Source organism: Oculina patagonica, chromosome 5, assembly GCF_052425735.1.
Source record: "Oculina patagonica isolate OP01 chromosome 5, crgOcupat, whole genome shotgun sequence".
NCBI lineage: Eukaryota > Metazoa > Cnidaria > Anthozoa > Scleractinia > Oculinidae > Oculina > Oculina patagonica.
In genome coordinates, this window is record NC_135762.1 from 974,161 (window position 1) to 1,000,321 (window position 26,161).

At 39.0% G+C, this 26,161-nt stretch overlaps 1 protein-coding gene across 2 annotated transcripts; it reads left to right on the forward strand.

Annotated features, from left to right (window-relative positions):
• The first annotated feature begins 509 nt into the window (after positions 1-509).
• LOC144654617 (protein transport protein Sec24C-like) lies at positions 510-18,177 on the forward strand. Of its 2 annotated transcripts, none has more exons than XM_078514810.1 (26): positions 510-751; positions 825-1,014; positions 2,701-3,234; positions 4,288-4,392; positions 4,998-5,474; positions 5,716-5,859; positions 6,543-6,654; positions 7,093-7,220; positions 7,510-7,648; positions 8,019-8,134; positions 9,596-9,720; positions 10,133-10,211; positions 10,765-10,877; positions 11,358-11,451; positions 11,714-11,830; positions 12,130-12,300; positions 12,594-12,690; positions 12,977-13,059; positions 13,659-13,860; positions 14,484-14,602; positions 14,880-14,955; positions 15,233-15,336; positions 15,439-15,526; positions 16,011-16,114; positions 16,526-16,615; positions 17,482-18,177. In XM_078514810.1, the coding sequence occupies exons 1-26, from the start codon at positions 717-719 to the stop codon at positions 17,623-17,625; spliced, it is 3,786 nt and encodes a 1,261-aa protein (XP_078370936.1). In that variant the 5' UTR covers positions 510-716; the 3' UTR covers positions 17,626-18,177. The 2 variants fall into 2 exon arrangements, with proteins under 2 accessions (XP_078370936.1, XP_078370937.1); XM_078514811.1 differs by having other exon boundaries at positions 4,998-5,249.
• The last annotated feature ends 7,984 nt before the right edge of the window (positions 18,178-26,161 follow it).

The window sequence follows — 26,161 nt, forward strand, 5'->3', positions numbered from 1 at the left end:
TACTGGCTTCACCCAGACGACCTTTATTTCTGAGGCCTTCTAGTGTGCATTTTATTTCTTTTATTTCTTGCTTTTATTGTTTTCACTAAGCATCATTCTCAGCCGCCCGGAAATAGAAAGCCTTGAATTTTTATTGGCTTCAGAACCCACTTATGTCACTCGTGAATAGAAAAGAAGGATTCTTTGTTTCTGTTTCCGGGAATAAGATCTTGAATGTTCTTGTGCCAAAATTTGTTTAGTTTCCTGTTAACATTTATCCATCTATTCATGGCACTATTTGCTTTCTCGCCTGACAAATTTAATTTCCAATTTTAGACCAGAGATTAAGAATATAAAATTAAAGCGAATCTTAACTTTATGCAAAATAAGGTGAGGATGCCGTAAAATATGGTCACAAACAAAATTGTTTTTTCGAATAACACTGTTGGCTTGCGTTACAAAAGCCACGTAATAATTTTGTAGTTGGCGCTTTAAAAATACCCATATGACAATGCGCCGGCTGGTCATCCGGGATGTTGGCAAATGGTATTCAACTCTTTCTACGTGGCATAAGATGTCTTGTACTCAAACGCGAAAGTAGTGGAACTTTTTGGCCTCGGAAAAAAATTTCCTTATATTATATTGTAACATTTAATATTCGTACTGCCTCTAAGAGGCCTGTCCTATCGTATTTTAAATTCATTTCCGCGTAAAACGTTTTACACGGCGTGTGAGAGATGATGAATCAACGTCCGCCGGTGGCCGGGCAAAGGTATGACGAATGTTTGAAGCTTTAAAAATTATTTTCGAAAGCCGATCACTGATTACTGTTTTACTGAATGCAGGAACATGCCTTTTGACGGACCAGTCAAGGGAGGAGGAGAGACTTTTATGGCAAATGCTGGCGGTTTTCCTTCACAACAATTGCCATCTAATGCAATGGCGAACGGTCCGCAACAAGTACAGATGAATGGTACTAACTCGCAGCAAGATCCTCGTTATTATCAACAGCCAAAACAGCCCCTTCCTCCTAAGGTGACTGTAATGCTAGAGACATTCTTATAACATTGATCGAAATTCAGGCTGAAACGAAATCTCGAGAAACCAATCCGACATTTCGTTTCCAATATATGAAGCTTTCTGTGCTGTGTGTCGCGTGTACACGTATTTATAAACAACTCTCTAAAAACTCTCATGTTCAAACTGTCAGATGGTTTTCTCTATAAAAAAAATTGCTTTTATTTTGCTGTTATATAAAATATCAGTCACGTTTGTGTTCCTTCGCTTCGTGTTATGAGGTTTAATTTAATACCGGTGTTATGGTATTACATTTAGTTTGTTCACCTTTGAATTTGAAAGAGTATCTTGTGTCAAATATACATGTCACAATGCATTCATGCGGGCATACTTCATTCCTGTACATTTAATTGGAATAAATTGCTTATCTGAATGTAGAAAATCTTTACCTGATAAAATTGTCAACTTTTTAGTCTGCTATACTGTTTATAACCGATGTAGCAAAATTTGTAAAATAATTTGCCACTGGAAGCATGTTCAGAAAATAAAAACATGGGGCAGATGTATAGTCAACAATCAGTTGTTGTGGTTGAAGTGAGTGACAGTAATGATTATTAAAAACTGGAACATCACATTATTTTTATTATATAAACTGCAGTGGTATAGCGAATGGTTGCAAATTGATAAAAATGGTATCACACATGTGTGGATAAAAATGATATCCACACATGTGTGATATCATTTTTGACCAAGCAGCTTGCAGAGTTTGCCATGTTTCAATGCTCAATGAGCCAAAGATTATCAATATTAAGTTGAAACATCTTCGGATCTTTGTCGTCAATCTTCGGTAATCTTCAGAAACCTTTGAAAAAGTTTGGAAACATTCGAACGACTTTCGGACAACATTTTGAAAAACTTCAGAAATTACGGAAAATGGTCGAAAAATCTTCAGAAAATCTTCGAAAACATTGTAATTAGAAGGTCTATATAATAAACAGAATAATATATGGTTGCTTGGATATGTGAAATTTATCTTTTGTGTTCAAAACTGATATCTCACTTGTGAGCTATTGAATTGAGCACTTAAGATAAATTTCATATCTCCACGCAACCATGTATTATCCTCTCTTTACTGAACTTTTTGTCGAATAGATCGGTCTTTGGGTTACGCTAAAACAATTTCATTGTAGATGGCTTGATAATGGTGTGATAATATCCTTCAGATATTTTCACACCTGTGGGGTGTAAATAGTTTCCAACAATTTGTAGATTTTTTTCTGCTGTGTGTTACCCCTTTTGACACTAAAATAAAGAATATTATTATTATTATTATTATTATTATTATTATTATTATTATTATTATTATTATTATTATTATTATGTTGGCAAAGTTGCCAAATGTCACTGAGAAAATCTTTTTTTGTGTTCAGAATGTTTGCTCATCTGTTCAAAACATTTAGTTCTTCAGTTCTTTTCAGTTAATTAAAACAATCTATTTTGGGTGAAACCTGAATGTGTGAACTAAAAAGCGACTTTGAAAACTGGGGGTTTCCTTCAATTCCCCCAACTTTGGCTTCACTATGTGGTGTATTTAGATCAAATGTGTGTGATATAAAGTAAATTATAATCACCAAGACTGAGGTTTCAGGTACAGATACTTGTTACATTTGGAATGTATCAATATTTTATTTTCTCTTTGTTGAGGCTGGAAACCAATTTCAAGGTTCTCCCTCACAACAGCCAAGCCAGCGACTTTCACCCTCTCCTCACCAGCAGCTTAACTCTTCTCCTAACCCAGCTGATCAACGAAAACAACAGTTCCCTCCTGTACCCCAGCAGCAGCCCTCAAGACCAGGAGGATTTCCTCAACAGCAACCTCCATCAAGACCAGCAGCACCTTCGCAACAGCAACATCTGCAGAGACCCGGTGGATTTCCTCAGCAGCAACCAGCATCGAGACCAGGGGTACCTCCTCAACAACAACCACAGCCCCAGAGACCTGGAGGGTTTCCTCAGCAGCAACCACCATCAAGACCAGGGGTTCCTCCTCAACAACAACAACAACATCCCCAGAGACCTGGGATGCCTCCCCAGCCTTCAAGACCAGGGGCACCTACCCAAGCACAGCATGCATCAGCACAGAGTGGAGCATATCCTTCTCAGCAGTATCCGCCTGCACCAGGAAGCACCCAGCAGCAGCATGGACCCACTCCTGGGCAGCATCAGCAGCAGCATCAGGTTTGACGCTTGTTAGTGTAGGCAGGTTAAGCTCAAAATAACATAATTGACTGTTGGGTGAACAAGTCCCTTTCAGTCAGTCCTCAGGTATTTTCCAAAGCAACAGCTAGATTCAGTGGTAATTTTATTTATAAACAAGTTATTCAAAAAATTACTGAATATTAATATATTATAATTATAACCAATGATGTTGGTTTGTATTTTCCCTAGTTAAATATAACTCCATTTTCGGGGGGGAGAGGGGGAGAGGGAGGGGGGGCCAGCGGGCACGCCGAGGGGAGAGGGAGGCACGGCGGAGGGGAGGAGAACAGCGAAAAGAAGACAGGAAGAGGGAAGAGAAGGGGGAGGGAAGACACGAACTGAAAGCAAAATGACCCGCGGGGAACCCCAACAGCGAAAGAAAGGGGAGAGTGCAGCAAGAGGGACGATGAGGAGAAAACAGAAAACGAGAAGAAGGCCCGAGAAGGCGGAACACAAGAGCGAGACGCGGGAGCAAGGAAACGCAGAGCAGAGTGCACGAGCGGGCCCATCTCACGAGGAGGAATGACGCCCGAGACCGAGAGGGGGGAGGAAGCACAGAACGACCGCCGCCGGCCGCCGACCGGGAAAGAAGGACACCAATCGAAGAAAATGCTCGCCGCAAAAGACAGCGTGAGCTGACCAGTGAGACCGGCGCACAGCGGCCCGGGAGAGCACGACGAACTGAATGATTGCGCGGCTCTGTAGCTATGTTATAATAGTTGATAAGGAAAGGCACTAGGTAGTAGTATCCCTGTAACAAGCATTATGCACCATATTTCAAAATTGGCGGAAGACAATACATAATCTTTTGTCTTCATGTTAATTGGCCCTTGTGGCCTCAATCGCATTTGCAGAATTTAAAGGAATAATGTATTTTCCACCATTTTGGAATAAGGTGTATTGTCAACCAAAATTCTGATATTGTATTTATTTAACTATCAAAAACCAGATGGTTATTGTCAGTATAATTTGTTCTGAAAAAAGGATGCATTTTGACCTTAAATAAATGTCTGAATGTGTTGTTATTAACAGATGGCTCAACAGATGACTAACCTGAATATCAGCAGCTCACAGAGCCATCCACCGTCATCTCAACAACAGCCTCTAGGTAGCTGGCCTCCACAGCCAAGCACTGCAGTAAGTCACAACTGAAGATAATTTTGTCTTTCTGAGATGTTATTGACTTTTCGTAAATTTGATACAAGCAAGGAAAAAGCAATGACGTGAACAAACGCTTAAAACGCTTGTTTTATTTTATTTGTTTCAATACAATCAATGTCAAATGTCACTATTTATTGTGAAAAGGACAGTTTTCTCAACAACATTGAAGAATTGAGCTGACACGTGTCTTTGGGCTTCTAAGATATTGTCTGGTAATAATTTTATACTCACAACATAACGCTACACTGTACAAAGATCTGCCATTACCTGGATCTTGGTACAGCTAGATAGATAGAAAACTGTATTTATGCATGGTATCACATTCATTAATTGATGGTCTTTCAGAGATCTGTGCTATTAACTAATATAATAACAAAAATCATCTAGTCATTAAGGTGAAATTTTCTGGGGTGGGGAGGCCAGGCTTTCATAGAGAGAAGGAAGTTTTGTCAGGTTAATAGTTGAAATTAAAGATGTTACTTTCTTATATGAGGTTAATGCATACAAATGTTTCTTGCTTCAGTCTGCAAAGGTGTCTTTCTTACAAGATAACCAAACAATGTTTTTGTTTTCTTCTGCAGCAAGGACCATACAGAGGTCCACCAACAACAGCCCCTCATTCATCGTCACCAATGGGATCCCAGATGCCACCACCCACGAGTCGACCTCCAGGTCCTCCAACGATGCCCAGCATGCCCCCAATGAGCCAACCTTGTTTTCCCCCTCCTACCTCATCAGGTGCACCTCCTATGGGAGGCATGACCCAACCCCCGATGGGTAGACCCAATGCCACGCAAATGCAGCCAATGCCGAGTACCTATCCTGGTTCGCAGGTTAGTATGTCAGGTCCTTCTTTTGGTGGGCCGGCCGGTGCTGGACTGACAGGCTTGTCAGGACCAACACTTGGCCAGGCGGCACCTCCTAGTGGGGCTTCTGGTGCTGGGATGTCGCATAGTCATGGTATACCTGGTGGTCGGCGCATGTACCCAGGACATGCACCTCCGAGTCCTGTGGAGAATCAACCATCAGCTGGATCGATGGGAATGCCTTCGCATACAGTGAGTTGGGGCAGTGCTGTACTTAGCATGTTTCAAACAGATGCATGTTGTTTAAGGAGCATGGACTAATTCAAATGTTGCCTGGAACAGTTGGTTTGAATGATGATTGCCTGTCTTTAAATCAGTATAGTCTTGAGTGGAATTAAAATGTGGGAACTGTGGACAGCTAACTGTCAAGTGGCACATCTTATAAATCTTTGGACTGTAAATGTTAACTACATTCTTGTATTTACTGTGGCAGGGCCAGTCGATGTACCCTGGTTCAGGACCTATGGGAGGAATGCCGCCAACTGGGCCCGGTCAACATGGTATGGGACCCCAGTCTCCTATGAACTCTCCAATGCAACAACAGAGAAGAATTGATCCTGATCAGATGCCTAGTCCGGTAAGTGGTCTGACAAGTACCTTACATGACTGTATTTTACCTCGTGAAGCAGGATTTATAATTTTTGTAGGTTGTGTTGTGTGATCATCTGGGTGATACTGATTCTGAAAAGAACTGTTGTTGGTGACTGAAGTTTTGACAGACTGAGCGGAATTATCTTCAAGTCAAGTGAAAAGTTCTTTGTCAGTTGATGATGTTATCATCATCATTGTCGTCGTCATCATCATCATCATCATCATCATTTCATTAGCCAGTCAAGAATTAAAAATTATATAGCATTAACATTGTGGTAGGGCGGGAGACCTCCAAGAAACCACCATGTTATAGGGGAGCCCACCATTGTGTTAGTTGTGCTGTGATGTTATTGGCTGCAGGACTCCTGTAAAGTTACTTAAAAGTGATTGGATTGTCTACTACTAATACTCCTAAGTTCAAGCCATTTACTAAGTTATAATTTTGTTGTGCAACAATTCAACAAGAGCAACACTTAAATTTTCTTGGGCACCTGACCATTATGATACAGAAACAAAATTAAATATTCTTTGACAAATAAATTTTTCCATGCAGGGGAATCTTCTTACTTTTCAATGATAAATGTAAGTGAGTTTCTTTTTGCAAAGAAAAGTCTTATTCAGGATACTTAAGATGTTGTTTTACATTTTCATGATTTTTGATTTGAACAGATCCAAGTGATGAAAGATGACAACGAAGCATTTAAAGACACACCATATCTGACAAGCACAAGAGGGAGAACTCCTCCACTGGTTACAAGCAACTTTGTTGTACAGGATGATGGTAGGTGGCTGTTATTGTCTTAGTTTGAACGGTGTATGTTTCACTTGTACATACAGTAAAAACCTGTGAGTAAGAACCTGCATTTTCCCAAGTTAGCCTAAAAAGGCTCGTACAGAAATGGTAATGAATTTAGGCTATTAAGGTTATTATTAGGTTCTTATTTTCTGAAAAAAACAAATTTAAAAAAAAATGAATCAAATAATTGGTAAGTACTGTAGAAAGTCATTAATTTTGCCATTTGCTGGCATTCTATCAGATATTTACAATCTCCTACAGTGGAGTCCACTTTTTTATGTTAGGTGTCCTTCAATGAAGGTTCAACTGTACCTACACCTAGGTTGGCTGTGCGTCATCTATGCAGTTTTTAATCTATTGATCTTTGAATTACCTGTTGTTTTTCTTGCTCATAATAGGTGTTCTTATTTTTTTATTGTATAGGTAATTGCAGCCCTCGTTTCATGAGATGTACAATGTACAATATACCGTGTAACAAAGACTTACTTCAAGCATCCAGCATACCTTTGGCAACAGTAATAACTCCATTTGCTGAAACAGGCCCTTCAGAGGTTAGCGTGATGATCTTAGTGGATGTTGCTATGGTTACTAGCCTATATGCCAGTCACCCTTAAAAAGCTACCCTTTTAGGCTTTCTGTGTTCCTGGGTTTTAGTACATGTGCTAAAATAAACCTTATCCCAGTCCCAGAGGTAGCTAGAATATAATTACACATACTTGTGTACCAAATTCTCATCAATTTTGTTTAAAAGAAAAGGTAAATTAGTGAGTGGATTGTATGGTAAGTACACAAAGCTACCGGTATTAGTTAATTTATCTTTATCTGGTGATCTGTCCGCAGCCTCCCCTTCGGATCATGGACTACAGTCCCATTGGCCCTGTAAGATGTAACCGATGCAAGGCATACATGAATCCCTTTGTACAGTTTGTTGATGGCGGCAGAAGATTTATGTGTAACATTTGCACCTACTCATCAGAAGGTAGTGTTACTTTTTCCTGTTAAGTTGTTTTCCATATCAGGCACCTGTAAAGCCAAGAAAACTGTTTCATCATTTTGTAATCAAAGTCAGTAATAACAGCAATTTCGTTCCCAGAGCCTGCATCCCCAGCGGTCGGGAAACTCAACGGCTCTGGGCTTATCCAGAACAGCAACTAGGAAATCCTGGTTACAGTTTTATTGTGAGTGTGTGCTCGCGATTGTGGTCCCGATTGTCAACAGTCAACTAGAATCGGTCGTCTTCGTGGCAGGCTTTTGGGTAAGCCCAGAGGTCGTGGGCCCTGGGGCAGACCAGAAGGATCAGTGGCTCTTAGATAACTTTCAGTAAAAACCAATTTGTTGTTTCCTTTCAGTTCCTGCAGAGTACTTCTGTCATCTAGACCATCAAGGTATGAGGCTTGATGTTTATGACAGACCAGAGCTTCATCTTGGATCGTATGAGTTCTTAGCCACTAAAGACTACTGCAAGGTAATTTCCATGGTGATTGGATCAATGTTTCAGTGTAAATTGTATTGCCAAATGCCAATATTTTTTTACAAGAACTTTGTGGAAAACAGTAACTAATTAATACATGGTAACTAATTAATACAGGGTCTATACAGACCGTTAAAATTGCAAAGAATAAAGTTAATCTCTGGAGAAAGTCAGGGATTTTGTCTGAGCTGTAACAAGTTCTCAGTTATTCAGTGAAAGCTATAAAGGCTACAGCTTCAGCTGAAATTTGTATTCTGGAATAATTATCAGAGTCAAGAAAAATATTTAAAGAAAAAGCGTTTTTTTTTTGCGGGTCGAAGCGCGAAGTGCTAGGTTTTTATTTAGCGGGTCACGCAAGGGCGAGCACGAAGCGCGAAGGAAAAAATAAACCACCTGTAGACACACCATTGTTTATGCTCTTCCAACCATTCGCCTGACGAACGGTTTTTGGTGATTGGTTGCTTTAAGCCACATGATGTTAAAGGTGTGAAAAAACAAAAAGGCGATCAACGTGTTCGCTTCCGCTCTCGATTTGTTTCCGGTTCAGTGCACATGTTGAAGATTTTATAAAGGAGAAACACAAGACATGCATCGAAACATTATTAGAAAAGAAGGTTGTTTTGACTCTGCTACCGACAGGCTTCGGTAGAAGCTTGATTTACCAGCTCTTTCCGAGAATTCTCGTGTTAGCGAATGGTGACAATAAGTGCCATGAGATTTCAATTATCTACTTTTAAATCATGTGGTGCTAACGTAACACAGACAACAGAGGAGGTAAACAGTAAAACCTAATAATCTAGCTGAAGAGACAAAGCTCTCGATCAAACTAATGCAAGAATCTTTGACACAGAATGTCTCTCTAAAACCAACGTTAAGCTTTCTCGAAGTAAAGCTACCACAGCCTTTGGCGAAGCCGGACAAAGATAAATGTGTCATCCGTGAAAACGTCACATCTTGCAACAATAGTTATTATCAGACGGGCCCAGCATCAATTAAATACAAGTAATGTACATTTTCACAGAATATATGTCAGACCTTGTCCTTCCAGAGTGAGAATTTAACAATTGAAATAGAAATGAACCAAAACAAACTGAACTAGCGAAACATGTGGCAACTTACAGATTTTGAGGTGTCAAACAAAACAAACTGTTTTCGCTGTGTACTGAAACTTGAGACCTGTTTCGCGCTAATAAATTTAAGCGCTCTTTGATTGATCCTTTCTCAGTCTTTCATGTCAATCAAAAAAGTGGGCGGTAGAGCATGAACAATGGTCTGGCTGCAGGCGGTTTATTTTTCCCTCGCGCTTCGCGCTCAATAATCCCCAAAAATAAACCGCCTGTTCTGCAGGCTAGGTGAAAGAGTGGAAACTCCTTTCATGTATAAAAATCTCTGATATGTTTTCTAGTTTTTCTCTTTGCTTTAACATGGTACTTCTTTTTATTCCATTATAAACAGGATCAAAAGCTGCCAGGACCTCCTGCCTATGTATTTATGATTGATGTGTCATACCAAAGTATACAGTGCGGAATGGTTAGAATGCTAATGAAAGAGCTTAAGGAACTCTTGGATGTCCTGCCTAAGTAAGCCTTTCATATCTTATTGCTTTCTGAAAGTTTATTAAAACCTTTGATTTTAAAAAGTTTATAGTCAGGTTATGAGACCGAAACAAATTGGTACTTGGGATAATGTCTTGATCAGGGTTTTCAAAACAAGCCGGCACCTGTCGGAATTCTACCGGCTACTTGATTATATGACTTGTTGCCAGTTACTCTGTTCATAGCAATCCGCTTGCGACAAACAAGCTCAGCTTGTCACAGCCACCTTCTCTTTCAGTTGCTGACGCCTACTTCCAAAACATTTTGAAAATATACCTGCTTGATGCACCACTAGATTCCCAAAATGTTAAGATCACAAGTTCAAAGTAAAAGAAAACAATGATTGCAGATCAAAACAGAGAATTTAGTTCACTCAAGTTTTTTTCTCATCTTCTAGGGAACATGGTCAGCAAGATTCTCCAATCAGAGTTGGATTTGTAACATATAGCAATCATTTGCATTTCTACAATGTTAAGGTAGGTGCATGTTTTTTAAATCTTGTTGCTTTTTCTTTTTCCTTTCATTCAACGTGATGAAAAGTCAGGCAAGAATGGTATAATCTGGTATAATGTGTTTGATTCTTATATTAATATTGATCTGTTGCTGTCGAAACCTGTCACAATTAACATGTACAGTAATTTAAAAACATGGTTATTAATGTCCAGGGTTCGCATGGCTCCTGGAGAACCTGGCACTTTCCAGGACTGGAAATTCCTGGAAAAAGACATCTACTCCTGGAAAGTTCTGAAAAACTGTTTAACTCAAGAAACTCAAGAACGAATTCTCAGAAGTAGTATTATAAGAGATGTATGGCAGACAGTAAGGAGAAAATACTGTAATATTGAGATCTTGGGAGTGAAAGGGTTAATGTGAATTTTGGAGTCCTGGAAAAATTATCAATCTGAGTCCTGGAAAAGTCCTGGAAAATTGTTAAAAAAGTATATGAACCCTGAATGTCACATTCCTGTCAGTTCATACATAGTTGACATTGTTGTATAACTAATCTTTTTGTTACTCTGATACATTCAGGGTAACCTGGCCCAGCCTCAGATGATGGTAGTCTCAGATATTGAAGATGTTTTTGTGCCCCTTGTTGATGGCTTTTTAGTAAGTCCACAGGAGGCAAGAAGTGTGATAGAAAGGTATGTTGATCATTCTTCTAGAGCTCTGCAATATTCTTGATTTTTCCTTACGGGTTGTTTATGAAAAGGTAAAAAAATGTAAATGTAATTTATTTACCCACGTAACACCGAAGAGCTTAGAGCTCGTTGAGACGTGTATGTGCATGGAAGATTGAATTGGAATTTGGAGTGTTGGTTTTTGTGGAGGGAGGAAAACCAGAGAACCACGAGAAAAACCCTCAGAGCAAGGACGAGAACCAACAACAAACTCAACCCACATATGACACTGGACCGGAATCGAACCCGGCCACATTGGTGGGAGGCGAGCGCTCTCACCACTGTGCCACCCCTGTATCTAAGAAGTGAATACTTTGCTTGCTTCAAGACTAGTATTCATCTTCTACATGCAGTGTACATTGCAAGTTATTACATTACAGGTAGAATGTTACAAGTACTGTTTCGTTTTGTAACTCATTTGAAATGCACAATTCATATTGACAGCCTTTTGGAACAAATTCCTTCAATGTTTGGAGAAACAAGAGAAACAGAAACAGTCCTTGGTCCTGTCATTCAAGCTGGAAAGGAAGCTTTAAAGGTGAGCAATAAATAATGACAATTACTGTCGCTTGCTTCTAACTTGTTCTATTTGTTAAACTTGTTTTTCTTCAAAGTTATTAAACCTTTAATTTTAAAAAAAGGATAAACTATCAACAACTTTGTACTTGATGTCAAAGTTTTATTGTTTGAACTGTTTGCTGTTTCTTTATCGGTGCCTCAAACATCCATACTGATTTGTTTTAACTTTATTAGTGTTATTTGTTAGTCCTATGCTCTAACAGCTTTATTTGTTTCAACAGGCTGCAGGTATTTCAGGGAAACTGTTTGTTTTCCACTCATCCTTGCCCATTGCAGAAGCACCTGGAAAATTAAAGAATAGAGAGGATAGAAAACTTCTTGGCTCTGAAAAAGAAAAGGTATAATAACCCTAGCTGTCACAAACAAAATCACAGACAGACACACAGGCAGGAAAGTGGACAGAGGAATTGACGGACGGATGAATAGAGGAGACAGAGATATTTGGCACTCTGCCAAAAGAATCAAAATTTAGCACTTGCAACATTTTTGTAGTAATAAATGCTTTTATGATAAAAAAGGGTGGAAAGGAAGAAATTTTTAGCACAAAATTAATGTGGATCTGTAGTTCTTGCAAGTTGTCAGTTTTTGAGCAATGTTTTGTAAAGCTTTTTTAATTCGGAAATTTTTTTTGTTTCAGACGATTCTCACTCCACAGAATTCCTTCTATGAGAAACTTGCAAAAGAGTGCGTAGAAAGTGGTGTTGCTGTGGATTTGTTTCTCTTCCCTAATGCCTACATTGATGTGGCAACCATTGGCTCAGTGGCAACACTCACTGGTGGACAAATCTACAGATATTCATATTTCAAGGTTCTGCTCCTTGAACATACATACTTTATTTTTGTGGCAATTGATTCACTTGAGATTGTATATTCCAGGTTTTTAGTAAAGTAAAGTATTCCATAGTCATATGCAAGATTTTATTAAAATAATTCAGCTAGTGAGATTTCTGGCAATTGGTGAATGGTGTTAGTACAGCATTTAAAAATTTTAATTAATAAACATTTATTGTTGCATGTTTCTTTCTCTTACAAGTCTTTCATCTATGAAAATATGAAGTCTTAATTTGTCTGACTGTTACTTTTATTTCTTATTTACTTTAGGAGGCTACGCATGGAGACCAGTTGCGAGGAGACCTCAAGAGAAATCTTCAACGTAATGTTGGATTTGATGCCATCATGAGACTGAGATGTAGCACAGGTGATAAGTCTTTTAAAACAAATTTATTAATGTTCTTTTTTTGGGTAAATGTTTTCGCCATTTTTATCTTGCTTGGAGCCTGGTACTCTAATACTTTGATATACATGTACTGCTGGCTGTTGAGTTTATATTTTGAACTCAAGAGGAAGGTTATTTTTTGTTTGAAACTTTAATTAGAGCTCTTTTGTTTTATGTAGTAGCCTTTGTTTGTTAATTAACTCTTTGCCCTTGGATGTACCTTAGTTTACTTCTTACATTTAGTTACTAGCTGTTTGTTTTAAAACAGGTTTGCGGCCGGTTGATTTCTGGGGCAATTGTTACATGAGCAACACAACAGATGTAGAACTGGCAGTCATTGATCCACACAAGGTACAGTCGACTTGCCTTTTCTTACATAATTATTAAGCATCAAAATCTACATGTTTACTATAGTCCAACTGACCTACTGAAATTTCAAGGGTTGTAAACAGCCTGGCCACTGTCTTTGTATGTAACAATTATCATACTTATTGCTCTTGTAGTACCTCTCATTATCCTTTTGAAGAGAGGTAAAAATGGTACCAGCTAACCTTTGGGGCTGGGGAGTGACTTGCAATCATCAAGCATTCCATCCTTGGGGATTACCAGTACTCCACTGAGTCTACTTTATAGTTATTACAAGAATGGGAACCACTTGCCTTGAAATAGATTTTGTTTAATTCACATCAACTAAACTACAGCTATAGAACAGAAAAGCCATTGTTCAGTATTGGTCAGCATTTGTCTCTCTTAATAATTCTATCAAACAAGACAAAACAAAACAACAGCGAAAACGCCCCCCCCCCAATGAGGAGTACCAGATCTTTTGTAAACATGGATCAGTAAATTTGTTTACCGGTATCTATTATTTGTCTGTGTCTGACAAATTGACTGTGACCAGCCCACGATTATGTTGAATTCCCAATCAATCCATTGTTTTCCTTTATCAGGCAATTGCTATTGAAATCAAACATGACGACAAGCTACCAGAGGAAGGACAGGCATACTTCCAGTGTGCACTGCTGTATACGTCGATCAGTGGGCAGCGTCGGTTGAGAGTTCACAACCTTGCCTTCTCCACTTGTAGCCAGTTATCTGACTTGTTCCGTTGCTGTGAGATGGACACTTTTGTCAATGTGGCAGCAAAACAAGGTGAGGCACATTTCATTTGATTTTCATCCAGGGCATCCTTCAAAAAATGTTTGAAATCCACTAGCCCAATGGGCCAGTAAATAAATTTCAGTTTTCACTTTCTCCCACTTAAATACTTCTTGCCATTTAGAGGCTCACAAGACTACTGAGGTTAATTTTACGGGAAGCAGGGATGGCGCAGTGATGAGAGCGCTCCCCCCCCCCCTGGGGCCCGGTTTCCGCCCCGGTCTTGTTTTTTTTTTTTCCTTTTTTTTTTTTTCTCCCCCCCCAAAAATTTATCCCCCAGAGCCCCCCAAAAACGCTCCTCCCTCAAAAAATAAATTTTTAATTTCACTTGCCCACCGTGCCACTAAACTTTTATTTTCACCTGTTCGAGAGCACAATTTACTTGTCCCTAGCAATCGGACTAGTTTTTATTTTTCGTCCTGCTTTCTGTCACACATAGTTAGATTCTCCTTACTTCCTTGAACATTGAACTATACATTTTGTTTGAAGGTATTTAGGAGAATTTACTCAGTGATCGCACTGTGTAATCAGCAAAAGACCCACTAACCACTTTCTAGTTGATCCTTTGAAAAAAAAATGTTTATTTATGTTCTGCTTTTGTCTTTGTGTTTATCCAGCTATCAGACAAGTATACACATCAACTCCCAAAGTGATAAGAGAAAACCTGATGAACCAATGTGCTCAGATCTTGGCTTGTTACAGAAGAAACTGTGCATCCCCCTCATCTGCTGGTCAGGTAAAACATAGCCTTTTTACATATCATCTGTGTTTTAAAGAATATTTTACAATTACCTCGCGAAGAAAGGTGTACTGCCCTTCTAGTCATTTGAAAAGCACTCTACATGTATGTCCCTTTCGTCTGCCAAGTTTTTTAGATTCTTAAATTCAACAGAAATAATTATAATTGGATTTTTGATGACCTGTTGTTCTTACCAAATTATTTTCATTTTCAAAATTAATACGTCACGGTTTTTATTATGGCCTTTTTTGACAAATGTATTTTTTGTTTCTAGTTGATCCTTCCAGAGTGTATGAAACTGTTGCCTCTTTACACAAACTGTATTCTAAAGAATGACATACTTTTAGGAGGTGAGTTTAACCCGATCATTGCTATACAATGTGAATTTTCCATTTTACAAGGCTCTTAAGAGTACTTCGGCCTTTTTTATAGTGACTCTTAACAATCCAAATGAATTATTTGTTTTGAAATGTTAAGTCGCCAAACTGATGCAAACTAAGACTCAAAATGGTTCTGTATGGTGTTAATTTCTGTTCAGAGAATTAGTTAAGTAGTTGGTAAAGAGTTATGAAAAAACAAATCAGTTAGTGTGAAGATTTGACTCGAAGTTGTTGTATTATCTCCAAGGTTCGGAGATGAGTTCTGATGACCGCAGTTGGCTAATGAGATCAGTTATGTCAATGGATCAGGCCGCATCAGTACCGTACTTCTATCCAAGACTCTTCCCATTGGTATGTTTAAGTTAACGCAATTGATCTGCATGTCGCTACTTTAACTTCTCTCGCTCACGAACTGACGTTGATTTATTTGTGTATTTCTTTTTTACCACTCAGCACGACTTGGACGTGGAGTCATCAGGTCTTCCTAAAGTAATAAGGTGCTCGGCTGATCGAATGCCAGAAAATGGTGTTTACTTTTTGGGTGAGTTGTGGTGAACTTTTTTTACGTGATCACAGCTTTGAGACCAATCACAACAAACTTTAACCAAGGAACTTGTTAGAACTCGCAGATAGACTTGTAACCCGCGCCAAGCGCGCGGAAATATAGAGTCTGTGCCAAGCGCGGGAAAACATGGACCAATGCCAAACGAGTTATAACATGAAACCAGTGCGGGAAGCCGACAAGCTGCCTGTACCAAGCGCGGGAAAACATGTAACCATTGCAAAGCGCAGTAAGACCTGTAGCCGGTGCAAATCACAGGAAAACATGTAATCTGTACCTAGCGCGGGAAAATATGTTACTAGTGCCAAGCGTGGGAATACGCACGCGTTCTGATTTTGGAAGTAAGATTTTTTAAGGCAACAAAAGAACTCTTAGCAAATGTAACAGTCAGTGAAAAAATTGCTATTAAGTGAAAACTTTGTATGCTGTAGCAAGGCTTTTAAATTACCTTTCTTACAAACAGAAAATGGAATGTCCCTGTTCATGTGGATTGGACTTCAAGTTGACCCTAGCTGGCTTCACCAAGTGTTTGGAGTCCACACGATTGGACAAGTTGACATCGAAATGGTAAGATATCACATCTCCAAGAAAGGGAAAAAGCCGATATAACCTAAAAAGAGTGGCCAGGAAGGAAAAGATATTATTATGCTTAACAAGACAGTAGATTTTGAAATGTTGGTGGTTCCTGATACCCCGAAAGTTGATCGTCTAACATTGCCTAACACCCGGGACTAGAGAGAACCATGATACCATTTCTGTCTTCATGTCTCCGTACATTTCGTATAGTATGGTTGAGAGAATTTGATTCTGTTCAAAACTCTTTCCCGTTGGTGATCAGCCCCTTTATTTTGATGGCGTGCGTGTCTTATTTGTATGTTTGGAGAAGGTAGATGTTTAACAACATGTAGGCTGAAAGATTTAAAGCAAGCGATCGCGGCAATACTGCGCTCATTAATTTGTTTTTCTGTTTATTTTCAGACCTCTCTTCCAGTTCTTGAGAACCCTCTTTCTGCTCGCCTTAATGATATTATACGACAGATACAGGATCAGAGGCAATACTATCTCAAGGTACAAACAGTTAGCTCATCTTGTTTGGTCGTTCGTGTTAGCCCGGGGTAGTCCTAAAAAAGGACCGTTGTTGGTAACTGAAATTTCGACAATCTGGCGCTCAGATCTTCGAAACACGGGTCGCCATGGACCATCATGTTATACTAGGTAATTTAATGTTTGGGTTGGTCGGCATTTTACTCAAGAGAAGCAGAGACGAGAAAGCACACATTTATGTTTTATTGAGCACTAAAGAAGCTAATAAGCAAGTTTCTAATTTAAGTATTTTTTGTTGGAGACGTTTATGTCGCGCGTACAAGTTTACAGTAAACAAAGAATTGGGTAGAAAGGGTTTAGCGTCCAACCGGTGTGACGGTCAGGTCGACAACTCTTGGGAGAACTCGGATTTTTTTCCTGAGTAGCTCGTAATTAAAGGGACTGTGTCACGGCTAAGTTAATTTTATGTTATTAAATTTTGCCAAATATTCGCTATGAAACTAACTGTTTGCAAAGAAATTAATTCTATGATTCTAAATGACAAAACCATATCTTCATTACAACCAAATGTGTCTCCCGGGCGTTATAATTTAAAGTTACAAGCAGGCAAGATTAACTTTAAAAACTCTTCCGCGCGGACCATATTTCAAAAACCCATATCGCAATCCGTTTCATTCTTCAACACTTTTGGCCATCCGTACCTTCTTTTGCATTTGGTGTGTTATTTAAATATTCCTTCACTGTTTTAACAGGTTATTTTATATATTTAACGAATTTAATGGTCATTTCGTATGCCTAAGTTTGGCTAAAATCAGTGACACGGTCCCTTTAATCAACAACTTTTTCATGTTTACTGTTGTAAGTACTACTTTATATTCTTGTCTTTTCAGTTAACCGTTGTGCGACAGCGGGACAAACTTGAAGGATGGTTCAAACATTTCCTCGTGGAAGACAAAGGTGTCAACCCAGTGGCTCACAGCTATGTGGACTTCCTCTGCCAAATGCACAAGGAGATCAGAAACCTCATGAACTGATTAACAATCCATCGACAGAAAAACTTTCACTGGGAAGGCTGCGTAAAAATGAAAATAGCGAACATTACCTCCGATTCATTTCGCAACTCCTCAAAACTACAGCTTGGTTGGCGTTCTTAATTAATGTTTTGAGTAATTGTGAAAAGAAAAAAATTCAAAGGCCGAATGCTGTTCCCGAGGAAAAGAAATTGGCCGACAGAGGTTTATATTCGTATGACAAAATTTGAAATGTACCGACAGAGTTTAGTTTTTAAAAACCAAAGCTGCATTAGAACAGTGGCATGCAGTGACATTTACTCATTCCTTGGGTTCTGTTAGTTTTCTAATAGGAAAGCAAAAAGCGAAGCATCCAAGCCAAGTTTGTTCGAAACTTTTATGATGAAGTTAGCAAAAATAACACAGATGTGTTGTTTTGCATGTCTTACTCCACTGTAAAATGAAAAAGGTCTTCACAACACACCGCGTTTACAGCTAGCAAAATGCAATTGTTCAAAATTAATGATCATTTATTATTTTCTAACTCATCTGAATTAAAGCAAACTTTATGACTGACGTTTCTGGATTTCAATGATTTTGCAACCTCGTTCCCAGGGCCTCTCTCTCTTTTCCTTCCTTGCCTTCTCGACGATAAGGGAGGAAGGGGAGAGAGGCCCTTGGAACGAGGTTGTCCCTTTTGATGTAGAGAACGAGCGCAGTAAAGCGCTTGCGAAATGATATAAAGCAATGCATTTTAATTTTGCGCGACCCTTGATTTGGTTTTTCAAGCTTAATTTCCACGAACTAGCTAGAGGTGGATAGAGCTACCCCCAAACGACCTGTCCGAACCTCTTGGGACTGTTGATTAAATATTTCCATTCCAGATACATCACACCTATGCCTATACCGACCTATTCCTCGAAAAGTTGGAAATATTACATCAGAGGACGGCTGACATTTCAGACTACGAGCGAAAGTGTTTTATCGGGATATCCAAACACCGAGAAGAGAGTTGAAAATACGATGCGCGACATAGAAAATCAATTAAATGTGAAAAGTTACAAAAACTCATACGCATTCAGTTGTATTTTGATTATTAATATCAACCTATTGATTGATTAATATTGATATTAATACATGTATTCTTCAATTTCTTTCCTTTTTTCCTAAGGACCGAGACTGCCATGAATATCTTGATTATTAACAGCCCAATAATAAAGAATTTCCCAGACTGATGCTGAAAATCAACCTAATCCGCCAGACCGCCAAAGTATAATACATGTAGTCCCTCAATCAATGATTATTGAGCATTCAATTGTATTTTGATTGTCAATATCAACCGATTCAGTTTGGTGTTCTTTTAAAAGCTTACAGCTTTATATTAATTTGTTAATTTGAAATTTTTTTCCTGAACTTGGACAAAATATTCACAGGTTTGGTGTCAGCCATTTGAAGGGGTTTAAAATCTATATACAGAAATTAATTGAAGGTTTGCAGTTGTTTTAATGGCTTGGGGCTTGTTCACACTACGCGAAATTCTGTTTGTTTAACAAAAACATCCATCAAAACAAAGCCTTTTTAAGTGCGAATGATTTTTTCACCCACCAAACTTCAAAGATGCCATCGACCAGCTTTGGAGGCTGTGAATTTTTTGTCAGGCCAGAAAGTCTATCGTTCCTTGACAGCTTACCTTCTTTGAGTCATCAAACATCAAAACTAGTACAAAGCAAATCAATGTGAACACTACTATTTACTGTACTTAAGTAGCTTTCAGTAGACATGAATTATAGAGGAGAGAAACACTGATTCCTGTTCGTTCGTTTTTGCCAAATGCACCCTATCCAGATGTTCAACTCTGTTTCAACTATTATGGCTATCTGGCAAAAATCTGGCAATGCTATTCTCAGGCAGACAACACACAAAGGCACAAATTATGACTAGAAGTGAAAACAGAAATGCTGGACTTTGGTGTAAATATTTAAAACCATGAAAATATGCTACAGCATCTATTAGATCAATGATTATTATGAATCTGTTGTGGATAATGACATTGAAAATCGATCATGTGAAAAATTACAAAATTTTATGCATTCAGTTGTATTTTGATTATCAATATAAACCGACTGATTCAGATTGAGTTAAGCTTATTCATTTCGATTGCAATATTGATCATGGGTTTCTTTGATTGCTCATGGCCTTCGGTTTCGATTAATTCACAACGTCACACGCATGAATAAATAGAAAAGAGTTAATCTACAAAATAAACGAGAGGTTACTGTACCGTCAATTCCGGGAAATTGCTTGAACAATTCCGAGAAACCTCAAAAAATTGCAGCGCTAGCATTCACCAGATCTGAAACGTCCGATCAAAATCCATAATGGGCAAATTATGCAGAATTTCTTCTCTATTAGTGCAGCAGCTTCTGTTTTTAGGCACACAGCTTTTTCTGGGATTTTGTAAGTCCATTGCTACAATTAAGATGGGCTCTTGTCCTTCCAAAAAAGCGAAAGATTATCTAGCATCATCATATCATCACTTAGTCTCCCTCGCAGTAAAAACGGCTGCGAGGGAGACTAATCATCACTCGAGCAGCCATTTTGTTTCAAGACCTTCTAAGATCCCGGATGTTGCGCGACGACGTGCGTACGGACGCGCCCGCGAGGCATGCCGCTAGCCATGATGCAAGCCATGACCAAAATCATAGGTCTGTTAATTTTCTATGGGTATGGTGCTCTGCTCTGCGGCCTTTCGGGCCGCTGAAGAGCTCGCTAAAAAATATTTTGCAGTGAAGCAATGTTGGCAAGTGCAAACATCAGAGAGTGTATTACAAGAAGACTCGTTAATTTCTTAAATTTCGTCTGGTATTTTAAGCTTTTGATAACAAAGCTTAAAATCCGAATCTCTTCAAATCCAAGTGTGGCCAATTGTCTTCTCAAATCTCAGAATCCCTAACTAATCCTGTTTGATTTGAGTTTCATCAGGGGATTTTCATTATTTTCCTAGGGAGTGAAATAGCAAGTGGAACGCCAGGCTATACCTTCTGTTTAATATCAAACATTGCATCTTTATGGATTTCGTGATAGTTTTTCCTAGGCAAATTATTCAGAATTTCTTCTCTATTAGTGCAGCAGCTTCTCTTTTTAGGCACACAGCTTTCTCTGGGATTTTGTAAGTTCATTGCTACAATTAAGATGGGCTCTTGTCCTTCCAAAAAGCGAAAGATTATCTAGCATCATCATACATTTGTATCATCACTTTCACTCGGGCAGCCATTTTGTTTCAAGACCTTTTAAGATCCCGGATGTTGCGCGACGACGTGCGTACGGACGCGCCCGCGAGGCATGCTGCTAGCCATGATGACCATGAAAAACCAAAAGCATAGGTCTGTTAATTTTCTATGGGTATGGGAAGCACAACGTCAAAAAGAAAAACTCGTCTAAACGGCTTTAAGCCCACTCCAGAAGCACAGAAATGTCAAAATAACGCAAGATAAACATAAGGTAAGACATTTTTTTTCAAATCTTTCATACAAGTACTATTTAGAGCAATTTTCAAAGTATTCTCATACATTGTCTTATAATCACCTAAATCGAATACAACGTCTGGGCGGCCTGTGGTTTCCCAAATCGCACATTCGGAATTTAGTAAATCAGCAATAACTATGCCTGAAAGTTTCTGCAAAAAACATCGCATTTCCGTCTTGACAGTTCCAACCGGCCACTTTATAGAAGAAACTTGTTTTCACGCTTTAAAAACCGTGTTTTGGCCGTTAATATTGCAGAAGATCAACTAAAGCGAAAATGGCGGTTTGACTTTTGCTTCTTGATCTGTCACGCAATGACATGTCACTCGAGAGAAGGCTCGGTTACAAATACCCTGTGGAATACCGAACGTAAAAAGCCAGGACAACTTCGTAAGTGGTTTTGGTGGGGCTTATAAACGGAGGGGCTTGTTAGCTGGATAAAATAATAAAAACGTTTCGAAACAAGCCACGGCAGTGTTGATGGAAATAATAATTAAGCAACATTTAGCCCTGTTGGCTGTGGATTCCTGTGATCATCCAGGGGAGGGGGCTTATCTCCGGGGGGGGGGGGGTTGGGCTTATCACCGGATGTATAAAGAAAAGGGAAAATGAATTAGATTAGGCATAGCTCTAACGATACAATGAGCGTCACCCCATTTAAAGTTTCCAAAGCAAACAATTTTTTTGTTGATCACCGCTTTTACTGAAGCGAAACTTAAAAAGAAACTGCGAAGCTTTGAGCCGCTATTATCATCACAGACAAGCTAGAAGGGGTTTATTCATTTGTTAATTCTCCGTGTAATTTAACTTGAATGTTATCGTGGTGTAGCGAAAACAACCAGTAACAGTAATGGTCTGTTTGTGGTTAAACAAAATATTATGTGGTTAGGCCTAAAAATGAGGGACCTAACACAGTGTGGATATTTCTATTTCTCCGTTTTGGTCTGTGAAAATCGAGCTTTAACGGCCCGTCTGATACCAGCGGTTGATTTTGTAACACATAACGTGATAATATTCTTAAAAACTCTAATCCCGTTTTCGAGTGAATGGAGACGAAAATTATTGCGACCTCGTTTAAGGTGCCCAGGCTGTACCCAGCGCTCGCGCAATGACAAGTGTAAATGGCCCTCTAAAGCAAGCTGAAAAACGTAAAAACGTTTATGACAGACTCCTCTGCGTACTGAAGGCGGGGAGGGGAACTCCCATATTAAAAAAGATGCTCATCTTCTCGCTCAGGTGTGTAAGTCACGGATTTTGGTCACACCTAGGATGTTCAGGAAAGGATGCTAGTAAGTTAAGCCACCAGGTCTCGTTTTGGGCTGCCCTTAAAGAAAAGAAAACACTTCACGATTTGTTTGTAGTCTAGATATAGGGCCCCGTCCACACTGACCGGGATAAATTTGAAAACGCATCTTTTTACCCGGCTAGGCCAACCGTCCACAATGAACGGCGTTTTCGATCACCGAAAACGGCTTTTTTAAAAAATCGCTTTCCAAAGTGGGTATCGTTTTCAAATTTACCCGGGTTTATGTGGATGGAGAACATTTTACGCAGCGTTTTCAGATTTCTCCGTTTTCAAATTTACCAGGATCAGTGTGGACGGGCATGAAAAATGCCAAATGGTATCTTTTTTTTGGGGGGGGGGGGGGGTGGGGTTCCGACAAGCATTACCGTCGTTTGAAACGTTTGCAGTGAGTTTAATAGGAATAAAAAGCCGTACGAATTACTGCAGTTTTTGTATTCAAGACATGACCTCGACTAAGAAATTAGTTGGTGCAAGATGTAGTGCTCAGGGCCGTAGCCAGACTTTTGGCATAGACGAGGTTATATCTTGCTAGGGTGGTCTGGGTCATATCCCCAGAAAGCGTTTACGCGTTTTCCAACATTTTTCATAAGTTATTTCTTGCGGAAAATCAATCTTGTTAAACTGAAAGTTATTTTCCCAACTAAACGTATTTTGTTTTTAATTTTGGGAATTTTGGGATAGTTACGGCACAGGTGCTTATTTTCAAGTCTGTAGACCCTTTGTATTGAATAAATAAAAGGGAAACTAGAGTTTCTAAGAGCAACTTTTTTATGAACGAGTAAGAGATTGCACATGCGGACTTAAAGGAAACGTGAGAAAACTCTTAAACACACGAATTCTCCAGGATTCGTTAAACTCGCAAGGTTCGTGCTCGCTTACATTTTTGACGACCGCGTAAGTAGTTCCTTCATCGTGATGCTCAAAACAAACTTCGCAAATGTCAATTCCTAAAATACATGTACAGCTGATAACCATTTCTCATTATATAAACTGCATGCAGTGCTTTAGCGAGTGGTAGCAAATCGAGAAAAATGGTATCACACATGTGTGGAAAAAAATGATATCCACACATGTGTGATATCATTTTTCACCAATCAGCTTGCAGAGTTTGCCATGTTTCAATGCTCAATGAACCAAGTCAATCGATATTAAGTCGAAACATCTTCGGATCTTCCTCGGAAATCTTCGGAAAACTTCGGAAATTTTCGGAAAATGTTCCGAATCATTCGTACAACCGTTGGACAACATTTTGAAAATTTTCGGAAATCTTCGGAAAATGGTAGGAAATCTGCGGAAAATCGTCAAAAACATGGTAATTAGTAGGTTTATATAATAAACAGAATAATACATGGTTGCTTGGAGATATGAAATTTATCTTCTCGTGTTTAAATCCGATATCTCACTCGTTCGCTGTGCACACTCGTGAGCTATCGATTTGAACACTCGAAGATAAATTTCATATCTCCGCGCAACCATGTATTATCCTCTATGTAATCATTAACTTGGGAATGAATTAGGCTACATTTATGGCAAGGAAATTACTTTCACAATATCTGGGCAGCAAAAACTCGAATGATACTGAAACAGGGTTTTGAAATTCGGCAGTTTTTTATTTGTATAAAAAAAAAACATCATGCTAATGTAGTTTAATTTTATTACTTCTTCCAAGCTTTCATAACATGGTTCGAGCCCAACCAGAAAGGATAACCCTTACATATTCCTTTGTTAGAAAATATAAACAATAGGAAAACTGCATCTCCTGTGGAGAATTCTTCACTTGAATACCCCTTAAAATACTTTCATGAACCAACCGTTTGGTGGGTCTGTTCGGAAAGCATTTCAAATACCTAAACGACAGTTTTTATACCCTTTTCCATACTCCACCTCGTGAGATCCGATCTGTAAGCCTCCAGTTTGAAAAAAAAAAGCAGCCCTTTCGGGGAGTACCCCTGCACAGTACCCACCACCCCAGCCCCCCCGGGAGGTTCGTGTTGTAACAGACTCTCATTGCGTGACAAACACGAGGATCCACAATGACACGCAACCGTTCTTTGAATTTCAATGTCGCATTTGGGTTCTTAACCTCGTTAAGTGCATCTGTTCATCGTGTTATCAAGTCTCTTGTATGAACGGCCGCTTGGAACCTGAAATGTGGTTAAAATTGTCAAGAAATAGGATGTTAACGAGGGCTTCGCTAATAGTGACTGATTGTGTCATGAGTACCATAGCCGCTTGCCCGTGGGAAATTACAATTTGCCGACGAAAGAAAGGGAGAAAACAATGTTTAACCTCTGTTTTTGCAAGGTAAGGGTAAAACACAAAATAATTAACTCGTATGGAGCTAAACGATAAGATTTTGTTTGAATTTTGGCTTTATTAAAGAGAAAGCGTACCGCGTAATTCGATTATTTGCTTTGTTGACATAAGTCGCTGTCGAGTGATTTCCTTGAAATAGGACTGGCTATTTCTCGGATAATATTAAAAGCCCCAAGCAAATTTTTATATCCTTAAAAAGTACATCATTTCTACTTATCTAAGCTGTAATCTCAGGTAAATCTGAGTTATACCGCATAAGAAAAGTGTTTCGTGAAAAACTGCTTCAAAATGAAATCTGTAAACAATGGAAAATTGGTGATTTTTAAACGCTCGCCTGGATTTCAAAGTTCAGTTAATTATCCTGATTTTAAACTCAAATCATTCGTTAATGCCTCCTGTACTAATATACAAACTTGAGAAAGGTCTTCTTCATTTTGCGCTTTTGAGGAGCAAAGTTCTTGTGACCATGTTCGTCGCTCTCGTTTCGGGCATTTTATGGCGTCGGGCGCTCGTTACAATTTTTGAATATTTTCTCGAAAATGAAAAAAGATTTAAACTAAAAACATACACCACGTTTATTGACTCACCATAAGGTATCTCTGAGCAAAAAGTGAAGGTAGTCGATTTTCAAAGCATGTGCCACATTTTTCTGTTTTCACGCGGTCTACAAAAAAATTTGCTCTTAAAGACCAAAGCATTTGACTATTTCCCATTTGTAAGTGTTTCTAGCTTTTAAACATTGCGTGACCCGATCCTGGCCGAGCGGGGGCATCAGTCTGGTCACTGAGAAAAAAAAAGTAAGTGCATAACATGAACTGCGTGCGCAGTTAAAAAAAAAAAAAGTAAGTGCAGAACATGAACTGCGCGCGCAGTTAAAAAGTAAGGGTAGAACATGAACTGCTGCTGCGCGCAGTTAATGAACGTTTAAACAAAACGCTATTTTGAACTCCATACATTTAACAATTATTTCTTGATCATGAGCGCACGTTGAATATGAGATGGTGGATAGCCAACGAGCTAACACCCGACAAGCGCGAGTGGAAGATGGTTTTATTAAAAACACCCAAAGAATTGCAATTGCTTTTCTCGTTGACGCGTACACCTACCATATTTATGGTCCATGGTATATGAGGTCATATACCATTGCCTGTTAACCAATCAAAACTCTGGAATTGCGATATACCATTGCTAGTTTTTTTAACAATTCTTTTTAGACCACTGGGCTTTATATAGAGAGCTCAATTTCTCGAGATAATCCGGCATTATAACACAAAACCGCTTTCTTGTGCCAGTCACGTTACGCTCGTAGCGAATATTTATATAAACCCCACAAATTAATAACAGTTACACTTTTCGTATCATGAGCTTTGTTTATGTCAACTGACTTACAACACTATCACGTCTATCACGCCAA

What these genes read in the sequence shown, in the direction of transcription:
- LOC144654617 (XM_078514810.1), top strand. Translation starts at nt 717, where the DNA reads ATGATGAATCAACGTCCGCCGGTGGCCGGGCAAAG. An exon ending in CAGTCATTGATCCACACAAG is followed by an intron (nt 13,060 to 13,658) that starts GTACAGTCGACT and finishes TTCCTTTATCAG; the next exon opens with GCAATTGCTATTGAAATCAA. An exon ending in AAATGGTGTTTACTTTTTGG is followed by an intron (nt 15,527 to 16,010) that starts GTGAGTTGTGGT and finishes TCTTACAAACAG; the next exon opens with AAAATGGAATGTCCCTGTTC.